We start from the raw sequence: 25737 nt of genomic DNA, 5'->3' as shown, positions 1-25737 counted from the left end.
TAACAGCAGATCTCTCAGCAGAAACCTTATAAGCCAGAAGACAGTGGGGGCCAATATTCAACATTCTTAAAGAAAAGAATTTTCACCCCAGAATCTCATATCCAGCCAAACTAAGCCTCATAAGTGAAGGAGAAATACAATCCTTTACAGACAAGCAAATGCTGAGAGATTTTGTTACCACCAGGCCTGCCTTACTAGAGCTCCTGAAGGAAGCACTAAACATGGAAAGGAACAACCAGTACCAGCCACCACAAAAACATGCCAAACTGTAAAAACCATCAATGCTAGGAAGAAACTGCATCAATTAACAGGCAAAAAACCCAGCTAATATCATAATGACAGGATCAAATCCAAACATAACAATATTAACCTTAAATAAAAATGGGATAAATGTCCCAATTAAAAGACACAGACTGGCAAATTGGATAGAGTCAAGACCCATCAGTGTGTTGTATTCAGGAGACCCATCTCACGTGCACAGACACACATAGGCTCAAAATAAAGGGATGGAAGAAGATCTACAAAGCAAATGGAAAGCAAAGAAAAGCAGGGGTTGCAATATTAGTCTCGGATAAAACAGACTTTAAACCAACAAAGATCAAGAGACAAAGAAGGCCATTACATAATGGTAAAGGGATCAATTCAACAAGAAGAGCTAACTATCCTAAATATATATGCACCCAATACAGGAGCACCCAGATTCATAACGAAAGTCCTTAGAGACCTACAAAGAGACTTACACTCACACACAATAATAACAGGAGACTTTAACACCCCACTGTCAATATTAGACAGATCATCAAGACAGAAGGTTAACAAGGATATCCAGGAATTGAACTCAGCTCTGCACCAAGCAGACCTAATAGACATCTACAAAACTCTCCACCCCAAATCAACAGAATATACATTCTTCTCAGCACCACATCGCACTTACTCTAAAATTGACCACATAATTGGAGGTAAAGCACTCCTCAGCAAATGTAAAAGAACAGAAATAACAACAAACTGTCTCTCAGACTACAGTGCAATCAAATTAGAACTCAGGATTAATAAACTCATTTAAAACCGCACAACTATATGGAAACTGAACAACTTACTCCTGGATGACTACTGGGTAAATAACGAAATGAAGGCAGAAACAAAGATGTTCTTTGAAACCAATGAGAGCAAAGATACAACATACCAGAATCTCTGGGACACATTTAAAGCAGTGCGTAGAGGAATATTTACAGCACTAGATGCCCGTCAGAGAAAGCAGGAAATATCTAAAATTGACACCCTAACATCACAATTAAAAGAACTAGAGAAGCAAGAGCAAACAAACTCAAAAGCTAGCAGAAGGCAAGAAATAACTAAGATCAGAGGAGAACTGAAGGAGATAGAGACACAAAAAACCCTTCAACAAATCAATGAATCCAGGTTTTTTGAAAAGATTAACAAAATTGATAGACCACTAGCAAGACTAATAAAGAAGAAAAGAGAGAAGAATCAAAGAGACACAATAAAAAATGATAAAGAGGATATCACCACTGATCCCACAGAAATACAAACTACCATCAGAGAATACTATAAACACCTCTACGCAAATAAACTAGAAAATCTAGAAGAAATAGCTAAATTCCTAGACACATACGCCCTCCCAAGACTAAACCAGGAAGAAGTGGAATCTCTGAATAGACAAATAACAGGCTCCGAAATTGAGGCAATAATTAAAAGCCTACCAACCAAAAAAAAGTCCAGTACCAGATGGATTCACAGCTGAATTCTACCGGAGGTACAAAGAGGAGCTGGTACCATTCCTTCAGAAACTATTCCAATCAATAGAAAAAGGGGGAATCCTCCCTAACTCCTTTTATGAGGCCAACATCATCCTGATACCAAAGTCTGGCAGAGACACAACAAAAAAAGAGAATTTTAGACCAATATCCCTGATGAACATCGATGTGAAAATCCTCAATAAAATACTGGCAAACTGAATCCATCAGCACATCAAAAAACTTATCCACCACGATCGAGTCCGCTTCATCCCTGGGATGCAAGGCTGGTTCGTCATACACAAATCAATAAATTTAATCCATCATATAAACAGAACCAACGTCAAAAACCACATGCTTATCTCAATAGATGCAGAAAAGGCCTTTGACAAACTTCAACAGCCTTTCATGCTAAGAAACTCTCAATAAACTAGGTATCGATGGAACATATCTCAAGGTAATAAGAGCTATTTATGACAAACTCACAGTCAATATCATATGGAATGGGCAAAAACTGGAAGCATTCCCTTTGAAAACCGGCACAAGACAAGGATGTCCTCTCTGACTACTCCTATTCAACATAGTGTTGGAAGTTCTGGCCAGGGCAATCAGGCAAGAGAAAGAAAGAAAGGGTATTCAACTAGGAAAAGAGGAAGTCCAATCGTCCCTGTTTGCAGATGACATGATTGTATATTTAGAAAACCCCATCGTCTCAGCCCAAAATCTCCTTAAGCTGATAAGCAACTTCAGCAAAGTCTCAGGATACAAAATCAATGTGCAAAAACCACAAGCGTTTCTATACACCAATAACAGACAAACAGAGAGCCAAATCACGAATGAATTCCCATTCACAATTGCTACAAAAATAAAACACCTAGGAATCCAACCTACAAGGGATGTGAAGGACCATTTCAAGGAGAACTACAGACCACTGCTCAATGAAATAAAAGAGGACACAAACAAATGGAAGAAAATTTCATGCTCATGGATAGGAAGAATCAATATAGTGAAAATGGCCATACTGCCCAAAGTAATTTATAGATTCAATGCCGTCCCCATCAAGCTACCAATGACTTTCTTCACAGAATTGGAAATACAAAAAAGAGCTCATATTGCCAAGACAATCCTAAGTCAAAAGAACAAAGCTGGGAGCATCATGCTACCTGACTTCAAACTACACTACAAGGCTACAGTAACCAAAACAGCATGGTACTGGTACCAAAACAGATATGTAGACCAATGGAACAGAACAGAGGCCTCAGAAATAACACCACACATTTACAACCAACGGATCTTTGACAAACCTACAAAAACAAGAAATGCGGAAAAGATTCTCTATTTAATAAATGGTGCTGGGAAAACTGGCTAGCCGTATGTAGAAAGCTGAAACTGGATCCCTTCCTTACACCTTATACAAAAATTAATTCAAGATGGATTAAAACTTAAATGTTAGACCTAAAACCATAAAAACCCTAGAACAAAACCTAGGCAACACCATTCAGGACATAGGCATGGGCAAGGACTCCATGACTAAAACACCAAAAGCAATGGCAACAAAAGTCAAAATACACAAATGGGATCTAATTAAACTAAAGAGCTTCTGCACAGCAAAAGAAACTACCATCAGAGTGAACAGGCAACCTACAGAATGGGAGAAAATTTTTGCAATCTACCCATCTGACAAAGGGCTAATATCCAGAATCTACAAAGAACTTAAACAAATTTACTAGAAAAAAAAAACAAATAATCCCATCAAAAAGTGGGCAAAGGATATGAACAGCCACTTCTCAAAAGAAGACATTTATGCAGACAACAGACATGAAAAAATGCTCATCATCACTGGTCACCAGAGAAATGCAAATGAAAACCACAATGAGATACCATCTCAAGCCAATTAGAATGGTGATCATTAAAAAGTCAGGAAACAACAGATGCTGGAGAGGATGTGGAGAAATAGGAATGCTTTTACACTGTTGGTGGGAGCATACATTAGTTCAACCACTGTGGAAGACAGTGTGGCAATTCCTCAAGGATCTAGAACTAGAAATAACATTTGACCCAGCCATCCCATTACTGGGTATATACCCAAAGGATTATAAATCATGCTACTATAAAGAAACATGCACATGTATGTTTATTGTGGCACTGTTCACAATAGCAAAGACTTGGAACTAAACCAAATGCCCATCAGTGATAGACTAGATTAAGCAAATGTGGCACATATACACCACGGAATACTATGCAGCCATAAAAAAGGATGAGTCCATGTCCTTTGCAGGGACACGGATGAAGCTGGAAACCATCATTCTTGGGAAACTATCACAAGGACAGGAAACCAAACCCACATGTTCTCACTCATAGGTGGGAATTGAGCAGTGAGAACACTAGGACATGGAGAAGGGGGAACATCACACACCAGGACTTGTCAGGGAGTAAGAAGGCTGGGGGAGGGATAGCATTAGGAGAAACACCTAAGATAAGTGATAAGTTGATGGGTGCAGCAAACCAACATGGCACATGTATACCTATATAACAAACCTGCACGTTGTGCACATGTACCCTAGAACTTAAAGTACAAAAAAAGAAAAAACAAAGTTTTCTAGGGCTGGGCTTGGTGGCTCATGCCTGTGATCCCAGCACTTTGGGAGGCCAAGGCAGGAGGATCACATAAGGTCAGGAGTTCGAGACTAGGAGCCTGGCCAACATGGTGAAACCCAGTCTCCACTAAAAGTACAAAAATCAGCTTGGCGTGGTGGCAGGCACCTGTAATCCTAGCTACCTGGGAGGCAGGAGAATCGCTTGAACCCAGGAGTCGGAGGTTGCAGTGAGCCAAGATTGTGCCACTGCACTCCAGCCTGGGTGACAGAATGTGACTCTATCTCAAAAAAAAGAAAAAAGTTATTCAGGAAAAAGAATGTAACGACTAATAGAAATTTTAACAAATACAAGGCAAATAACTCTGAAAGACAGTACTTGAGCATAACACAAATATCACGATTAAGACTATCAATAAATAGACATCTTTGTTTTGGAGTTATAAAGAAATGTATTTTCCCGAAAATACTGTGAGTTGATGCTAAGTGCCAGCATATAAGCTCCATGAGCATAGAGACTTGTCTATTTTGTTCCCTGCCATATTCCCAGCATATTCAATGAACATCTGCTGAATGAATGAATGCTGAGTACAACACCAAGTTTCAAAATGAGACTCTGAGATATAGGTAAATGAAGTTAGTTTATATTTAAAACCAGGACACTAAGTACAATTTAATTCATTAGATAATTACTAAGTAACTTATATGTATGTGCTTATGACTATGCTAAGATATGCTTCTATGGATCCTTCCTTTTAAATAATAAGCTGCATTAGATCTGGAATTGGTATCAGATTTATCCTTTAGAGTGCCTAGCAAACAACTTTTAGTAGATTATTTTCAACCCTCATTGTACGTTAGCATTACCTGGATAACGTTAAAAAAAAATGCCTGTGGGCTTACCAGACACAAACTAAATTTGAATCTCTGGGTAGAGATTGAACTCTGATTTTCTTTTCTTTTTTTAATATTCACAGTTGATACTGACGCCTAGGCATGGGTGAACACCTCCACTGTAGACCAGAGGTTCTCAAACTTTGGGTTACAGGAGAATCATTTGGAGAGCTGAAAATTCAGTCTTACTCTCCCAGTTTCAGATTCAGTAGGTCTAGGGTAGAACCTAAAAATCTGTATTTTTAATAAGTTTCTAGGTGATGCTCATGCTACTCTGAGAACCATTGCTACAGGTCACCTATAGTGTTTCTGGTGTTTCTGGAATGAATTAAAGAATAAATGTAGAAGATGTAAAAATAGAGAAATATGAACATTATATGAAAAATTTAAATATAAAAAAGGTTAGAAAAACATAAAATAAAACCACAATGAAATATCACTACATACTTATTAGAATAGCAGAATGAAAAACAAAACCAAAAATAATCCATGTGCTGGTGAGGGTGCAATTCTCATACGCTGCACGTTGAAAAACAGTTTGTCCATTTCTTTTTTTTTAAATTTTATAAACATCGACACAATGACCATTTTTTATAAGCTAAACATCATATGTTTACTAATCCCAGCAATCATATGCTTACCAAAGCCATCAATCTTATGCCTGGATATTTACTCAATAGATATTAAAACATATTCACATAAAACTCTGTACATGAATCCTTCTAGCAGTTTTATTCATAATGGCCACCAGCTGCAAACAACTGAGATGTTCTTCCACTGGTAAATGAAACTATGGTACATCCATACAATGAAATACTACTCAGCAATAAAATGCAACAAACTGCAGATAACTAGCAATACCATTAATGAATGTCAAATGCACTCTGATAAGTGAAAGAAGCCACTCAAAAGGCTATACGCTGTACAATTCCACCTATATAACATTCTGGAAAAATTAAAATTATATATAGAAAAAACAAAATAGTGGTTGCCAGGGGCTGGGAATGGGGGAAGGTGTCAACTACAAAGTGTCACAAGAGAATTTTTCGTGGGGGGCTGATTGATAGAACTGTGCAGGACAACTGATTGTGCAGAACCTCATCTGTAAAATGGGACGAATACTATCTATCCACCACACTAAGCTGTTGTGAAAATTAAATAAGATAATAGATGGGAGAGTGCTTTGTAAGCTAAAATATGCCTTGTAAAATATAGTCATGCATACAATACAAATATTCTTCCTCCTCTTTCAACATATACAAAGGGGCAACACTCTCCACAAGAACCACTAACACTTTCTGATATTTCAAGGACAAAGTAACAAGGCCCTGGCAAATAAATCAACAACATACAGTTAATGGGGATGATGAGAGTTAACAGAGAGTAACAAAGGGTAAATATGAGGCTGCTTCTCACTGTCCACCAGACTGACTCAGTGATAGGCAGAGACTGAAGGGGCACACTTAGCATAAAACTAGGGGTGAAGATAAAGCTTCCATGTACCTTTCTTCTTTCAATTCTTCTGAAATCTTAGAAGAAGAAATATGCTTTTTGCTTTGTTTTACACTTACCTCTTTTCTGAGAAAATATCCTCCTGTCACTCCTAACCAGTAGCTCTTTCTCAGTAAACTGAGGGATTTTGGTTTCCTGATTATAAAACTATATAGACTCTTTATAGAAAAATTAGTGAAGAATAAATACATATTTTAAAAATGAAGGTAGAGAAAAAGTCAAGGTAGAAGCATAATGCTACCACCAGCAGTGTTTATTCTGTGAATGTGGTTTTAAAAATAATTTTCATATGTTTATTAGCCACTTGTTTATCGTCTTTTGTGAAGTCTGTTCAAACCTTTGCTAATTTTTAAACAGAAGTGTGTTGTCTCTTATTATTAGTTCCAGTTCTTTATACAGTCTGGATACACATATTCTTTGTAAGATACATGTTTTGTGAATATTTTGTCCTATATTGTAGCTTGTCCATTCATTACCTTAATAGCTGTCGCGATAAGTTGAAGGTTTTAATTTTGATGAAGTCTACTTTACATAAATGTGTATTTAACCTAGTTGTAATCATACTGAATACTCAATTTTTGTATCCTGTTAACTCTTTTCTTTTCTTTTTTTTTTTTTGAGATGGAGTTTCGCTCGTTGCCTAGGCTGGAGTGCCATGGCGTGATCTTGGCCCACTGCAACTTCCGCCTCCCAGGTTCAAGCAATTCTCCTGCCTCAGCCTCCTGAGTAGCTGGGATTACAGGCATGTGCCACTACGTCCAGCTAATTTTGTATTTTTAGTAGAGACGGGGTTTCTCCATGTTGGACAGGCTGGTCTCGAACTCCCAACCTCAGGTGATCCACCTGCCTCGGCCCCCCAAAGTGTTGGGATTACAGGCGTGAGCCACTGTGCCTGGCCCCTGTTAACTCTTAATAGCATAAGCATTTATTTCCTGATGTTTTTAAAACTCCTCACATCATTTTTAATGACTGCAAAATATTTCACTGAACTGATGTTGCATATTTTACATAACTAGCCCTCAACTATTATGTTACAGTGTTAGTAATATATTAATTACAAATAATATCATAAAGGATATCTTTGTAAGTAAATTTTGCTTCATTATTTCAGAACATGTCCTTAAGATATGGAATTCCAAAGAAAACATATTAGAATGATACTGAAGAGGCAGCACATGTTAGCAGTAGAGCATGTCATCATCATCTATCACCATCTGGAAGGCAGCCTTAGAGATGAAGCCTTTCTCCTATGTGAGGATATGAGATCCAGAGACAGAAACTGAATTGCCAGAGTGGGCAGAATCCATTCATTGATGTCTAAGTTAGGTCTTTCGATTTCCATTATTGTGCCCTTTTTGTGACACTACATTAATGTTCCTAAAATCTTAAATTGAAATGAAATGTAGCAAGTCATTAGTATTATTTGCATGTGTAAAATTGTATCACTGCTCGATTTCAAATGTTGTTCACCAACAATGCATTTCTATACAAGTAGCTCTGAATTTCTATATGCAGTTTTTTCCCTATATAATTGCTACAATATACATATAATATTAAATTATAGCTGCTCTATAAAGACAAATTATAATATTAACTTGAAACAATTCATTTGACTTCAAAATTTCAGAATGGTTAATGAGTAAACCATGTCTATTTGCTATACACACAATAACACACCACACACTAACCTGCCAGAATTCTACTTAAACTTTCTTTCCAAAAGAAAAAAAAAAAAAGTCTTTTAAAAATGAAGTAGAAGTAGTCAGAAATGCTTAGTAACTTTGTCTGGAACTTCTAGTCTATATAACAAATACAACACTTAAATCATTCTAACTTCAGGAATTATAACTTGACAAGATAATTATTTTCTTAGGTATAATGTAACGTCATCTCTGGGACACTTAAGACTTGGTCTTCCTAATCTAGATTCAGGCTACTTTCTGAGTGTGGATGGCATCATACTCTCTTAAAATAAGTCACAATGAGAAAAACACCCAGAGTTCACAGTTTGTGTCTAAACTTGCTGCTGACTCATTTGTCCCTTGATAACTGAACCTTTCTTTACTAACTTTAATTATAGCTATCTGTCATTTTAAAACTTCCCCTTTCCTCGTGAACATATTTGCTATCCTTGTGGCCTCTTGACTGTGAGACACTGGGTAAATATGTCACCTCCAAGACTCTTATTATATGGTGTTCAGTCTGCTAAAAACAGAACTTGTACTTTTCATGCATTCCTTTCCTGCATGTGGATGTTGTAAAGATTACGCGAGATGATGTATGTGCAAGAGATTACTGTTGTTATGTTTGAAATAAATTTCATGGAATTTGTTCTAAACTTGGGATGCCATAAATATCCTCCTCCTCTCTGCCATAACACACCAACTATTTCACCAGAAACATCATTCTTAGGCACTATATTCTAAATGAATTGCCAAAACCATAGGGATCTGGAAAAGAAGAACTGCTATGTAATGTCTGGTATCATTCCTACTCCCTAATCTCTAAATGCAAGTGACCAAAAAGGACTCTCTCTCAGCTAGATGAAGCAGATTCCTCCAGTGTCATCTAAGTACATCAAGGCAATTCTATGATCTGGAAGATCTACACAGATGATTCACTCTTCAAGAGTCCTATTAAAAGTAAGATTTTTCCATGAATGATATGCTTGAATTGAGAGAAAGAAAAAAACACACAAAAGTGTTTTCACGAATTGGTGTGGTGGCCGGGCACAACGGTTCACGCCTGTAATCCCAGCACTTTGGGAGACCAAGGTGGGCGGATCACGAGGTCAGGAGACAGACCATCCTGGCTAACACGGTGAAACCCCGTCTCTACTAAAAATGCAAAAAAATTAGCCAGGCGTCATGGCAGGCACCTGTAGTCCCAGCTATTCAGGAGGCTGAGGCAGGAAGACGGCGTGAACCCAGGAGGCAGAGATTGCAGTGAACCGAGATCGCGCCACTGGACTCCAGCCTGGGCGATGGAGGGAAGATTCCATCTAAAAAAAAAAAAGAATTGGTGTGGTATGGGGGAAAGAACATGACATGGGCTTTGGTGTCACCTAAACCTGGGTATGAATTTCAGGATCAGGGTTTTAGGCAAGTTATATTACATTTCTTTGCTTATTTTCTAATCTATAAAATGGATACAGTCATCTAATAGAGCTGAGAGAAAGAAATAATAATGCACATAAACAGGCTGGGCGTGGTGGCTCACGCCTGTAATCCCAGCACTTTGGGAGGCTGAGGCAGGCAGATCACCTGAGGTCAGGAGTTCAAGACCAGCCTGGCCAACATGGTGAAACCCCGTCTCTACTAAAAATACAAAAAATTAGCAAGGTTGGGTGGTGGGTGCCTGTAAATCCCAGCTACTCAGGAGGCTAAGGCAGGAGAATCACTTGAACCTGGGAGGCAGAGGTTGCAGTGAGCCAAGATCATGCCACTGCACTCTGGCCTGAGCAACAAGAGCAAAACTCCATCTCAAATAATAATAATAATAATAATAATGCACATAAAGTCTGCAAGTACCATAGCCTGAGCATAGGTAAGCACTCAAACAATGTCAGCTATTATTCATTAATTCAAACAGCACTCACTGAGTACTTTAGGTACTAGGCATTATACAAAGCATGCCTATGACTTGTATTGTAACTATCAGCAAATAGGAATAGGGCAAACCTAAGATGAATGCAGAGTAGATGAGTGCTTTTATTGTACAATATAAAGGACATGTAGAAAAGTTAATTTCTCACTACATAATAACTCCTGGACAGCTTAATGACCTGATTAAAACTCCACCACTATGGAATCAATCCTTTAATTTGAATTAATCTTTTTCTTAATTTATTTATTTGGTCCCCCAAATCTGCTTTAAAATGTAAACACTCCTAAAAAGTAACAGCTTTACAAAAGAAAAGAGGGAGAGTAGCTACACTTCTCTCCAATGTTCTCTCTTCATCCCTGGCATCCTCTGTCTTCTGGTTCTACTGTTCACTAGCTTTGTTGGCCTTGGGCATATCACTTTACCTCTCTGAGGCTGCTTCATCATTAAGATGGGGATGACACTCTTCAGCTGCAATGATGTAAATCAAGATTTATGGAAAAGAGAAAACATATGGAGTGGGAGACACAAATAAAGCAGCAGGGAGGAAAGAGACACACAGAAAAGACAGACGCTGATGGAGAGAGGAGGAAAGAGGAGAGAGGCAAACACTCAAAGAATAAAAAATGTGTATAGGGCAGAAATTTCACTCAATGAACATAAGCTCTCAGGACGCAATCCAGCCTGAAAAAGTCCACCTTGGTTGTGACATTTACGATTTTTAGCATTTCCCAACAATTAAGTCATTCAGCAAGTGAATGGCAATGGCTTCATCCACATCTTTGAGGAAAAAATGAAGACCTGCTGAGAGGTACAGAGGCGGTAAAACCATAGAAGAGCCAGCAAACTTCATCAATTTGTTTGAATGTTCTAAGCAGTCACACTTAAAAGACTTAAGCCATATTCTGTGACATTAAAATGTGTATTGCTGTATATACTATACGTTTGTGCCAACATATCATTGTAAGTGGTTATATACACAAAATTATGTATTTACTTTTGTTGAGCACTTCAGGGAATTTTCAAAGACAATATAAATTTTTAACCTTGTCTGCTGATTTTAGATCTCAACCCTACAAACGCTAATTTTTGTCCTCTATTCTCTTCCTTACTGACGATGTATTGAAAGGCAAAGGATTTTTATCATCAGACTGCCTTAACTAGGTTCTGACCCTCTTTTTCTAGGCAGCTTATCTGATCAGTTGAATAAATCTGTTCTATAAATATTAACTGAGCTCCTACTATTTGAGAAACAAAAAGAACATAGGGATTCATAAGAAATTATTCCTGTCTTAAAGGGTCTTGGACTTTGGTTCATTGCAGGCCAGCAATTCACATCATTTGTGAATTTGGATAGACAGTTGTAGAAAGTAGAAAAGTTCCTCTTAAAAGTTCGTCTTGGTTTAAAAATAAAATAATAGACACTAGGAATAATAATAGCTCCTTACTCTAAAGCCTCCTATCAACTATCAGTTCTTACACTTTAGCCCAGTTAGTTGCTTTGGCTTACTCAGGCATGTCTGGACAGGCCCAGGCAAGTCTTAGCCTTAAACCTTTCATAAGCAACTTCCTCTCCTTCTTTGTTCTTCCTTGCACTTACCTATTTAGGAAAGTTTTAGGCTATTAGCAAATCGGGTATCAGTTTAAGATTGTGAGGTTCAGCTCCAGTCAATAGATGCAGGATAGAGCAGTAAGGATGACCCAAAGGCATAAGGGATAAATATGTCTGCCTTTCCTTTGTTCAGGTGTGCTCTCGCCATTGTTCCATCTGTGTGGGGCACCCTTTCTGCAGAAAGTAAAGACTGCCTTGCTAAGAGGTCCTTTGTCTCTGTGCTGACTTTTCTTCGCAACACCGATTATCTATTTCTAACAACAGTTATACCTTATGACAAAGTAAGAAATTTCTAAGTTGAATCGTATCAGGATGAAGGCAAGTTAGTCAATACCTTGCCCAGTTTAAATGCACTCAATGTATTTCTAGGCAAAGTCAAATATTTTCCCTCTTGGCACTACCTTTATTTACTTCTCATCTGTCTTCTTCCAAGTTTCAAAACTCACACATACCCTTCCAATCACTGGTCTTCTCTAGAACCACACTGTTCACCTGCATCTGGATGAGGGGGCTCCCATACCTGGCCCCCTATCACAAAACCCCCACTTGCTTTTTCAATAGAACCCAACAGGTTTCTACACTATACATTCCCAAATGAAGCAAACTGCACATTTTGGCCTTAGTTTGCAGTATCATGAAAGCAAAACCATCGACTCTTCTGAAGATATCACAAACTAACAGTAAATTAAATGGCTGCTGTCTCTCATTAAAGTGTCTAATAAGGCACTAAAAAAATTACATTATGAGAAGGTAAAGCCAAAGGTTACAAACTAACAGTTTTGTCTGAACAGTGTTTTAAAAATCTAGTAACTGAAAAACAGAAAAATCTAGTAACTTAGATTTCTGAGTTTTCCAAAACAACCTGAAGATCTGGCAACACTGGGTCCACACCCCCTCACAGCAATAATAAGCTGGCAGGGGCGACAGGTGTCCTCTTTCAGTAGCACAGAAGCTCTTAAGCACATGATGGTTTTCTGGAAGATTGTTGTGACCATCAAGGACCTGTGCTATGGTAATACTACACTGTGCCTAGGCCTCATGCTGGAGTTCAAGGAGTACATCAGTAAGCAAAACATAAAAACCCCTACCCTTGTGCAACTACACTGCGGTTTTGAGTAGACGCTCAAGGAGATGGAAAAGCCACCAACTAAAAACAGTAAAGTGAAGGTTTCTAATGTTCCTGAGAACACTTAATAGTATCCTTGAGAGAATCCTTTTGTAAAGTGAATGGCCACTCCCTCCTTTTGTCAGTTTTGAGATCTAGATTGGGTGTGCTTAAAATGAATCCATATTAATTGCTAGATTACAGTGTTAATTCCTATGTTTCTCTATGTCCAATACAAATATCATCGTCACTCAAAATGATGTATAAGCTGCACTCATAGATGCAATTATCTCTATATCATATATTCTATATCTAACAGTGACCTAAATATACTGTCTAAATTTGTGGTGAACCTTTTCAGATAAGCATTTTTTCATTAAAAGGTAATACGATATGTTCTTTAAGTTTAGCATTTAAATGTACTAACAAAATTATACTGTATATTAAATTAATACTAAAAATTTCAGATTCACATTCAATTCTATTTTTGAACATAAAGCAAAGCCCTTATGTTTTGAAAGTTTCTAAATCTCAATCTTAGAAACTTTCAAAACATAAGGGCTTTGTCAACTGCCCTCAATTTCTGCCTTTGCTGATGTATGTTAAAATCCACAGGGCCTGAAAGTCGCGTGACAGGTAAATGAATAAAAGACGCCAGAAAGATTGCTTGATGACTTGAAAAAGTGTCTACACAGAGGAGTTCACACATTCTAATTAAGTTCTCCTGATGTTAAAATTGCAAGAAACCATGAGCTGTAATAGTGAAGGCAGTTTAAGGCAAGGAGAAGAGAAAATTATCCATACTGTCTAGCTAAATTAAAATTATTTCATCCAAGAAAGTCTGGTTATGTCTGCCTTAAACCAAATCATATTGTTTCACTTCACAACTTGGGTTACTGAGAATATAATTACTGTTTAGGAAATTCTTCTCTGTGAAATTGTTCCCTAACTCAGTTATCACTACCATCACTATCCTGGTCATCTTGTGTAGAAGTATAGAAGTTATCTTCAATCTTGATTTTGTGCCTCCAAGAGTTGGAAGTATCTAAGATAGGTGGTACCTGAAGGGAGAGCAGGCTACTATTAAGTGACTCAAATCCAAGTCTTCTGGCTGCTAAGCCACATTCTTTCCATTATGCTGTACTAGCTTTTCCTCAATAACTTACATCTAAAGCTTTTAGAGCTAGCAGAGCCAGTATCTCATTTAATCTTGGTAATGACCCTGAGATGTAAGCTGAGGCAGACGTAATTATTTCTAACATACAGGACACTGGGTATCTAAAGGATAAAATTATTTGTTCAAAGATGTTATATCTAATGCCAGTAATATCTATAAGACATAATTATTAGGAAAATAATTGTGTAACTGAAATATATTATCTTTAGAGTAACAGTATCTTTAAATGAGTGTAGTATATCTGTTAGGTTTGTATTCTAAGGATGGTAAATACTAGACATCTGTACTGCCCTCTCCTTTCCCACTGTTATCTTTTAGCACATTCTTTCCTACTGGAGCTGAACCCAGTCTCAAAATCTTTCTGAACCTCCTGCTCCAGAAAGCCCCGTACCAGTTGACTGGCATGGCATTTCTGTTTTCACTCTCCTCACTTAGGTCCCACATTGTATAACATTTGTTTCTGATGTTTTCTTTGCTTTTGACTTGATAGTTGTTGTTAATGGTTCTCATATTATATCATGTGTGTATACACTGTCTTCTGCATTTACAGAGTCCTGCTTTTCACTTTTTATTTCAGAGCCTCAACTATAGTAATTCATACACAGTGAATCCTCAAAGTGTTCTGAATGTACCTGAGACAAATGGATGGTATTTAGGGAAAAAATCTAAAATTAAAAAAATAAAAACTGCCATTATTTCTGAATATAATTTAGATCAAGGGTCAGTAAACATTTACTGTAAAAAGCCAGATAATAAATATGATAAGCTCTGCTAACCAGATGATCTGTGACACACCCACTCAACCCTGCCATGACAGTGTGACAGTACCCACAGAAAACACATTAACAGGTGAGTATGACTATGTTGCCATGAAACTATTTATGGACACTGAAATAGAATTTTCGTATAATTTTCACAAGTCACCAAATATTACTCCTCTTTTGATTTTTTCCTCCAACAATTAAAAAATATAAAAACCACTGCTAGCTTGCAGGCCATAGAAAATCAGGAGGCAGGCTGAATTTGCTCCATGGCCCAGAGTTTACTGACCCCTGGCCTAGATCTAGAGTTGTCAAAGTGAGAACTTCTGGTGGTCTGCAAGATCTTTTCAGCAAGTTCAGTTACCAATGTGTGAGACAAAATTTTCTTTGTATACATCAACAAAATAGACCAAATATAGATGCAAATATGAGGATCTAGCTACCTTCTATTAAATAAGCCAAAAATTGAAGAGACTGGCAAAAATGTAAAAGAATGCCACTCTTCTCAATAATTTTTCCTCTATGTTTGTAAAATGTAAAGTGGTATTCCATATCAAATACTGTTCATATTAACATGCCACAGGCTTATTTTTAATATGTTAATATTTTAAAAATTCTTCAGTTTTGATTTCTAACATGATAAATGTCAGTTGATATAACCAATAAACAAAAGCTCTCTGGGGGCTCTCAGTAAATTTTAGGAATGTGACCAGGCGTGGTGGCTCATGCCTGTAATCCCAACACTTTGGGAGGCTGAGGCAGGTGGATCACCTGAGGTCAGGAGTTCAAGACCGGCCTGGCCAACGTGGCAAAACCCTGTCTCTACTAAAAATACAAAAATTAGCTGGGTGTGGTGGTGTGCACGTATAATCCCAGCTACTTGGGAGGCTGAGGCAGGAGAATCACTTGAACCTGGGAGGAGGAGGTTGAAGTGAGCCAGGATTGCACCACTGTACTTCAGCATGGGTAACAAAGCGAGACTCTGTCTCAAAAAAAAAAAAAAAAAAAAAAAAAAATTAAGAATGTAAAGGGAGCATAAGACCAAAAACTTTGAGAACCAGCTGCTGAGCCACAGACAGATCAACTTACAGCTCATACACTGCCAGCACAGTGTACCTAGGCCTGCCCACGAGACAAAACCACCTGGGAGACAACTTCATTGCAAGCTCTATCTTGGCCTCTTCCCACCTAAAAGATTCCTGGCATTTCTCTGATTACATCCTGATTTGGTCAAATGCAATCCCCTGCATTTATGTTCTCACATAATAAAGTTAGTGAAGACATGGTGGATATTTTCATAAAACAACTCTTTGGATCTATGTAGACCATAAAAGTACTTCAACTTTTACTCTGTCAAAACAGGCATCTAGAAGCAAGTCTCTCTCCCTAGCCTCTATTTTCTAATCTTTAAAAAAAAAAAAAAATTATTATTGCAATTCCTTGCCACCAGAACATATCCCAAAACGATTCATTAGCTCATTTACATATCATAGTGTACCTTTGACCTGGCTACACAAATATTGTGGGGGCCTGATCCTAATTAGAACCCTCACAGCAGTGTTAAATCTAAAAGAAAATCCACTAGACATGGTACAAGTTTAATTAATAGTGCTAATAATACTGCACTAAAATTACATTTTGCAAGTAAGGCATACAGATCTTATAGAGAATTTTTTTAAAGTATTAATATTTTGCTTGTTCTGTCACTTGAAATTTAAAAACTTTTTAAAAAAAAATTCTAGGGGAAATTTTTATTTTAATTATTTTAGGGGAAAGTTATTTTAATTCCACTGTTACAATATACAGGGAAACCTTATATAAGGAAGTATTTCTTTCAATATAAATATACATGAGGTTTGACTGTTTATCCAAATAACGTGTACTGGTGGCCTGAGGAAACATTTTCTTTCTTTTTCCAACCCCATTTTAGAGAGATTTAAGAAACGATAGCCACGATTTCAACATTTATCATTTTGTTGTTCTTAATTAGAAAGTGTTTCTCCATGAGTATATGATTCTAAAAGTCTCCATCCTTTACCTTGTGGAATAATAACTTTGTAAACAATAACAAAAGAAGAAACAATTTATATTTTTGAATATTTGTCCTTCAACCTGTATTATAAAATTACTTAAAAATCAGGAATTGTGATTGGATGCTAAGTCTGCCACAATTTATGAGTACTGGTTCCAAATAGTCAAATAAAATACATTTGGCTACTTAAACCAACACCAAAAGTGAAATTCGTTAGCATCTTTTTTTTTTTTCAAGATTGAAAAATTGCTATTTATTTGACAAAAAAACTTTTGCATTTAATAAAGAAATGTTAATAACTGGTACATACATTAGTTCAAAATATTTTCACTAAGCACCAAATAGAATAGTTCCCGGACTTTTCACTGAGAACACCTTTGAAAAAATGCCTAAAACAATCAGTTTATTTAGGTTTTTAACCAAGAAATCGAAAGCTGCCAATCAGAGTTTCTAATTACCACGAGACGACCAGGTAAACAACCTTGAGGTCATATAATGTGAGCTTTTAAAAGCTTTGTTTAATCTCTACATCCCAACTGAGGGGATTTGTTGGCCTCAGGCTGGTAATCACAGGTCCATGTGCCAGATACTACACACACATACACACACACACACACACCACTGAATAATAAGTATCATGGATAAAGGATAAAGACTATATGGCCCATGTATATTTAAGGGGAATAATGTCTAATTCTCACGGCTGTACAATTAATTCACAAGCATCTTTAAGATCAGAAAGCCACTGGCAAATTATTATCTCTTTGGGGAATTATTAATCATTTGAGGGAAGAGTGAAAAATACATTAGAAGAATGTTGGGAGCTGTGCTGTTCAAAAAAGAACAAAAAATAAACTTAAAATATGGGGAAAATGCTTACTGGTTAAATCTACAGTAAAAACAAAAGTCTCATCATGATTGCAAAACATTCCAAATTGTGAAACTTAAGTTATTTGTAAAATAGACAAAAGTGAAGCAGCTTCCTCAGTCATTTTTTGAGATCTCAGCATCAATTTAAAGAAAATGCTTATATTTAAAAGAAAGCCTATTTCAAAATACGAATCCCCACATTAAGCACATATAAGGACATGAGGTAAATTTATGTCTCATTTATCATACAACATTCCTGCTCTATGTGTGTGTAAATGAAGGTGTTGGGAGACTGAAGTTAGAAAAGGTTATTTGCTTCACTATTCACTTCTTTAAGAAATACAAGCTTCTCAATCCTAAAAGAAGCAAAGACTATAGGACTAAATAGATGCTAATGTGAAAAAATCCATTTATATAAAATTGGTATGTGGACCACATGGAAGAATGGGAAAAGAAAGGACATATGTACTTTACTGTGCAGAAAAGATATATTATTTCTGGTAAATACTGTCTAAAAATTTTTTTTGGTATAAAAAATTATATTGCCTGCTCTAATTCTTAAGTCAAAATTATGTCCACTAAAAAACCTGAATGTAATAGTTTATTAAGAAGGCAACAAATTTAAAAACCACATGGAATTTTATCCTACCACAATGCTAAAACGGATCAGAGAGATTTTGGTCTATAGTTGAGAAGATAAAGTGGTCTTCTGAGAAAACATAGCTAATATTACTCCAAAGCGGCAAAACCAGAATCAAAGTATGGTTATCTTAAAGCATGGCACAGCAGTTTAAAACTTGAACAATACCATTGGTATTTAAATAAAATAGTTTTCAGTTTTATTTTGTTTTCCCAATTCCCCTCCCCAGCAATGGGACAATACACATAACTAGCTGCTGGGAAATTTTCTGAGCACTTTGTGGAAACTGTTGGCTTTCAGAAATGGGCAGGCTGATTTGAACCAAAAATTAGACAAAATACAGAATTGCAACAATAGAAAGCAACTTAGAAAGAGGATCAAGCCAAGCAGATAAGCAAACTTTATAAAATCAGTTAACTGGGCTGTTCATTAAGTCAGTTCCCTAATTTCAAAAAGCCAAACCAAAGCAAAGCATGTTGACTTACATTGCTTCTTTAGTTCTTTCAGCTGTTGTTTAAACTGTACAAATTTTTCATTATTTTGAAAGTCTGCATCAGAATTCTTGTTCTGTAAAGCCAAAAATTTCTTCTCCACCAGTAATTTTAAATCTGGTATTTTTTCTGGACGTTCTTCTTTTACCTAAGGGACACAACAAAATAACCTGAGTTAAATGTTAACAATAATAGTGTTAACAAAGTTTTGCAACATTGTTTTTATCTCAGATAATTCAAAGCAAAAGATAGTAAGGTTGAAAACAATCTCTTGAACAAAGCACCAGAGAGGTTGGGACATGTTCTAGGACAGACTGCTGGCAAATATTGAAGGGACTCATTCATGCCAACTACTCATTCTATTTTGGCTTCCATAAGCTAGTGGCCCTTCAATGATCCTACTAACTTGTTGTCTTCTAATAACTACCAGGGACAATCACAAATGTGGCAACTTCATCAGACCTGAGCATCACCACCCAAGTCTGGTCAGTCCTCTCTCGCACTCACCAGTGGTTATTCCATCCTTCATGCTTTTTTTTTTTTTGGCCCTCCACCCTAGCAGGTGAGAGTCACTTCTACTTTACAAAAGTGGCTGGGGTTTTAGACTTGACCTTCCATAACGTCCTGCTATGCCAAGGAATAAGTGTCCCCTGATTCTGTTCAAGGCTAAATTATCAACCCATGTTCTCCTCCATTCCCAATATTATAAAATCATTTCCCAATATTATAAACTTTCAAATATGCAGAAAGGTTGATGGAAGAATACTGTGAACACTCATTCATCTACTTCCTAGGTGCCACAATTAACATTCTGCTCTGTGTGTGTTATCACATATCTATCCATTTATCTATTTCTCTATCCATTCTCAACCCTGTTCTTAATTACATCTTCTTCATCTCCTTTACAACAAACTTTCCTCTCTACGCGCTCTTTTCTCAAGAACCTTTACACAGGCCCTTCACACCCATTTTTTTAAAACAAACAACCTCTTATAATCCCAGCTCCCTGCCCCCAGTTATTTTCTGTTCATATTCCACCTCCTTGGGGGAAAAAAGGAGCCACTCTTTCCACTTTCTCATCCTCCAGCTTTAGCCACTATAGTCAAGCTGCTGCCTCACCACTTCGCTGCAGCTGCTCTGCATCAGGCCTTCATAATTGCTCCCTTTCATCACTGGCCCTTTCCTGATGCTCCTGCTGCCAAGCAAAACTCACCAGACTCTCTATTGTGCCCCATACACTTTAGACAGACTTCTACTCCAGGAACACTCCAGGAATATTCAATTGCTTATTTTTATGCCTCTTTCCCCTAATAAAGTGTAAACTCCTTGAAAGATGTCTGATTTATCACGGTATTACCAGTGCCCAGCACACAGTAGGTAGTACTCAACATGTATTTCAAATAAGTTAATCTTATTAGCTCCAAATATACTTACCCACTAAAAGCCACGATTTATTAGCTGCCATTATTATTAGCATACAGTACAATTTCTAGGCTGGAAGACAGCTTAGAGATAATCTAATCTTGATCTCCTCCCCCCAGTTTCACAAATAAAATGATTTAGAACGAAGTCAAATGACTTATCTTCTACATCCAACTAGTCAGAGGTAATGCTAAGACAACAAGTTAGATAAAGAAAATTCTTGATATTGGTTCTAGTCAGTGGCATATATTCCTAATCTCTATGAATCTGAGTTATCAATGCATATGAATTCAGAAGATTATCTTCAAATATCTGCTTTAACTTTTGTCACAGAGAAAAAACATATAATCTTCTTTTGCTTAATTGCTATGCATTTTGATTACTAAATAGAAAATGAGAATTAAGCATGAAACCAAAATGTCTAAAATTTATATTTTAGTGTAGGAACTAACTGTCTTCTTGTATTGCTAACCCCCAAGTGCTGGATTCACCATTAAAGAGAGTTTTAGAAAACATGGAAAGGCTTTAATGACAAGTGTTATATGTAATTAAGGATTTAACAGAAGTACTGTACGGCTAAAGAACCAATAAAGCTCAATTTGGAAAAGAGAAGATAGAAAGACAATTTAATACTGCCTTATATCTCAAGAAAAAGAGCTATTATACATGGTGACTAGCTATCCTCTACCTCTACATAATAGAACAAAATGCAGGAAGTTCAAAATCGTAGCATCAAGAATTGAGAGCAGACCCAGAAAATAAATTGCTGGTTCTTTAGAATAGGATTATAGGCTCTCTTTCTGGATTTATAAAATAAAATGGACTCAAATCCACCTAAGATGTTAATGGTAACATTATAGGAAGGCATTCGGGTGAGCCTTGTCAAGGTGCAATCAGTCTGAAATTATTATGTAATCTGGGATGATCTAAGCAGATGATAAGTAAAATCTGAATGTTGTCTTCCAACAAAGTCTCTAACACAACCTACTTAATTTCCACAGTTCCACTACAACCATTGCTGAGGAGGTGAAGACTGAGTAGAGAGTGGGGGTGGAGGGGAGAGGCATTTTGAGGTCTGACAACATGACAACCTGAAATATGACTAGGAAAAGCTGAATAAACTAAATTTTTAGTGATTGACTGTGTTTTTCCCCCCATAACCAGAACCTTTAGAAAACTGCTGTAAAGCACATAAATCCACTGCTGTAAATGTCTTCTCTGAAAGTTTGAGTCTGCATGGCCATCCATTGCAAAGAGAACTTACTGTACTCTAGCTATCAAAATGAAATTTTAAAAAATTCAACTCATTATCTCTTTAAATCAATAAAATAAATGGGCACTAACTATTTTTTAATGGTTTCTTGCTTTGTTTGAATATCTAAGAGAAATAAATTAATGAGAGGAAAAAAATTGAGTGGCTGATCATGTAGTATGAAAAAGATAATAAAGATGACCCTCTTTCCCTAGGATAATTTTTTTTTTTTTTTTAATTAAAGAGACAGGGTCGGGCTCTGTCACCCAGGATGGAGTACAGTGGCATGATCACAGTTTACTGTAACCTTTAACTTCCCTGGACAAATTTCAAACACCTCAAAGAAATTTGAGTTGGAAAGAGAGGATCTATTAGATTATTAGGTCCATCCTTTCCCCAATAATAAAGTCTCCCCAGATACAGGACTTAGAATCTCAGTGAATTAAAAGATACTAGGTGTATTAATTTACTAGGCTGCAATAACAAAGTATCACAGATTAGGTGGCTTAAACAACAGAAATTTATTTTGTCACAGTTCTAGAATCAAGAAGTCCAAGATCAAGGCATCAGCAGGGCTGGGTCCTATGGCATCACATGGTCTTCCCTCTACACAGGTCTGTGTCCAAATCTCCACTTAAGGACATCAGTCATATTGGATTAAGGCCCACTTACTGACCTCATGTTAACTTAATGACTTTTTTTTTTTTTTTTTTTTGAGGCAGAGTCTCGCTCTGTCACCCAGGCTGGAGTACAGTGGCACGATCTCGACTCACTGCAAGCTCCACCTCCCGGGTTCACGCCATTCTCCTGCCTCAGCCTTCCAAGTAGCTGGGACTACAGGCGCCCGCCACCACGCCCGGCTAATTTTTTGTATTTTTAGTAGAGATGGGGTTTCACCATGTTAGCCAGGATGGTCTCGATCTCCTGACCTTGTGATCTGCCTCGGCCTCCCAAGTGCTGGGATTACAGGCATGAGCCACCGCGCCTGGCCAACTTAATGACTTCTTTAAAGACCTGATTCCAAATACAGTCAAATTCGGAGGTCCCACTAGGGGTTAGGACTTCAACATATGAATTTCAGAGAAACACAATACACTGGATTAATGTTTATAACATTATAATTTAAAAATGAGAGAAGCTACTGAGAAGTAAATAGTAGGTACCATACTTACATGATAAAAATTTAATTCTGCCCTTTGACAACAAAACGTCAGATTTTTCCGTACCACCCGCTTACTCATCCAGTATTCAGTGAGTGCTCTCTATGTGCTAAGCACTGTAGCTAAAATGAGAGTAGACCAGAAGAGTGGATCAGGAGCAGAGGGTCAACAGCTCTGGAAGCCAGATTATAGAACTGAGACCTGACCCAACAGGCACTGAGAAAGACACTACAAGATTTCAAGGAGTAAAGTGATACTGAGAGTTTAAAAAAAAAAAAAATTATCGTTAATGCCTGGAGGACACACAACTGACAGGGAAGGAGAGGGCAGTTGCTGCCATATGTTAACTAATGGCAAAGGGGCTGGCAACTGGGACGCTGTTTTTGAAGCAGAATCATCAACTCTTGTTGTGAGAGGAAGACAAGGGAGTAATGATGCCTCCAAGATATTTAATGTGGACAACTAGTCAAATGCTATTGTCTTGAGAAAAGCAGCAGAAATCACTGAAACCGTAAGACTTCGAAGTGAAGTTACCTAGTATGAAGCTGGAAACATTTAAAATGAGGGCATGGGAAAAAGAAGAGAGATGAAAAAGGAACTCTGAAAAACAAAAGAAGAAAACCAGCAATGAGGAATGCTACAGAAGAAAGGAAAGAGAAAATTTCCATTAGAGAAGTGCTTGTCCTTTGGGGAAAATGATGCAAGTGAGCTTAAGTAAGAAAAGGGCTAATCCTTAAATCCACGGGATTTAATTACAAGGCATTCTGCACACAGCGCTGGAATTATGGCTCCATGAAGCTTCTCTCAGACAAGGGTTATGTCCCTGGTGTCTGGCACACTGCCTGTTGCACAGTGGGTGCTCAGATGATGTGGGTGAATGCGTAAATTATAGGAAGGCTTAATACACTGTGTTGAGATGAGAAAGGGGTTAACGGAGTTGCGTGTGAACCAATGTATAAAGTTTGACGGCAAAGGAAGAACAAGATGAGAAGCAGATCAAGGGAATGAGAGTGCTAAAGATACTTGTTTATTTGTATAGAGGAACAGGAGCTAGAAGTTGTTATGATGGAGAAGAAAAAACTTGGAGCTTGGGATCAGACAGATCTGAATCCACTCTGGGTATGGATCTTAAGACAATCCCCTGGGCCTTGAAATTCTCTCCTCTCTTAATTAGGAATCAGGAACACCCACCTCAATGCTGTGAAGACTTAACTAAACCAAGCCTGTGTTTAACTCTGGCCCATAGTAAATGATCAAAAACTTTTATTCTTTTCCTTCTAACTTCAGCAGAGACTTCAACATAGTTGTGGGATGAGGAGGAGCTGACAAAGAAACATACATAAAAAACTATTAAGAGAAACCAAGTAACAAATTTCATTTGAGAAAACCATTCCAGTACCAGGGCAAAAAATAGAGAAGTCTGCAACCAGCTGGGAAAGCATGTCAATTGTCTTTACAGGTGTCAGAAATGCCTATGGGGCTAGACAAGCAAGGATATGAGGAAACTCACAATAAGTGCAGGCCCATAGGAAGTGGTGAGGACTGTGTGAAGTAGATGGTACAAGCCCCAGATAAGAGGAAAGCTGTTACTTGACTGCCAATGCCTACTGCCAGGTAAGAAGGCAAGCCTGGGCTTTTCCAGGACAGTTAGAAACCGGGATCTTTATGAGACATTCTTCTGGTTTTTAAGACAAAGTATAGTATTGCTGTGAGGTAAATAAATGAAGCAATAAAGCACTCGCCTGTCTGATGCAGAAAATATTCAATAACGAGTAGCTGTTAGTATTGTTACTGTTAGTATCTATCTATATATATCTCCAGTGTTGCTGAATACACAGGTCTGTAGCTCATCAAGACTGACATAAAAACACCCATGTGGGCCGGGCGCGGTGGCTCAAGCCTGTAATCCCAGCACTTTGGGAGGCCGAGACGGGCGGATCACGAGGTCAGGAGATTGAGACCATCCTGGCTAACACGGTGAAACCCCATCTCTACTAAAAAATACAAAAAAAAAACTAGCCGGGCGAGGTGGCGGGCGCCTGTAGTCCCAGCTACTCGGGAGGCTGAGGCAGGAGAATGGCGTAAACCCGGGAGGCGGAGCTTGCAGTGAGCTGAGAACCGGCCACTGCACTCCAGCCTGAACGGCAGAGCGAGACTCCGTCTCAAAAAAAACAAAAAACAAAAAAAAAACAAAACACCCACGTGGAGCAACCAGTGTATGGATTTTAATGGAAACCATGGAAGTGAAGGGGATCACCAAGGAGACTGAATAAATAGAAACAACAACAAAAAAAAAGGACCAAGACCGAACTCTGGAGGATATCACATTTTAAGGGCAGCTAGAAGAGTTTAAAAAGAAAAAGTTAAGAGTTAAGAAACAACCAAAAGAAAATATCCACAAAGTTTAGGAAGGAATTTTGAGATCTGTCAAATGCTGCAGAGAAATCAAGCTAAATAAGAAGTGAAAAGTATGCATTAGACTTTTGAGTCACTAGAGACTCTAGCAAGAGCAGACATATGCACAAAGGCTCACTCCAAATATCCAGGTCTTTGTTTAATGAATTGCTTCAAAAAGAAGGAAACAGTAACAGGGAGAAACACGCAAATTCCCAGAAATTCCACAGACTCTTCAATGAATTGCTCATTTTAGCTCAAAATCACTTGTGAATACTTAGCTACATGTAATCAGAACCCAACACCCCTATGACTGCAGTATTTCTCTATGTCAGCAAGGAGAAGGTAATCAATGAGTTGACTGTTAGGAACTAAGTTAGGCCTCCAAATGGCTCTGTCCTTACAAACAGAGGCTTGTTTTAGAAAAAAAGATAATGGTAGAAACAAAAAGCAGAACTCAGTCC

The 25737-nt window shown here is 37.6% G+C and overlaps 1 protein-coding gene across 16 annotated transcripts in view; it reads right to left on the bottom strand.

Annotated features, from left to right (window-relative positions):
- The window catches only part of NSMCE2 (NSE2 (MMS21) homolog, SMC5-SMC6 complex SUMO ligase), a 271125-nt gene that overhangs the window by 163729 nt on the left and 81659 nt on the right, over positions 1-25737 (bottom strand). For all 16 annotated transcript variants that reach the window (XM_065519592.1, XM_065519595.1, XM_073999423.1 and 13 more), the window contains one exon: positions 19040-19193. In XM_065519592.1, coding sequence (XP_065375664.1) covers positions 19040-19193 — 154 coding nt within the window. The remainder of the gene's footprint in view (positions 1-19039; positions 19194-25737) is intronic.

Source organism: Macaca fascicularis, chromosome 8 (assembly GCF_037993035.2).
Source record: "Macaca fascicularis isolate 582-1 chromosome 8, T2T-MFA8v1.1".
In the NCBI taxonomy this organism is placed as follows: domain Eukaryota; kingdom Metazoa; phylum Chordata; class Mammalia; order Primates; family Cercopithecidae; genus Macaca; species Macaca fascicularis.
Note: the sequence above shows the minus strand (reverse complement) of the source record. Positions and strands in the feature narration are given on the sequence as shown.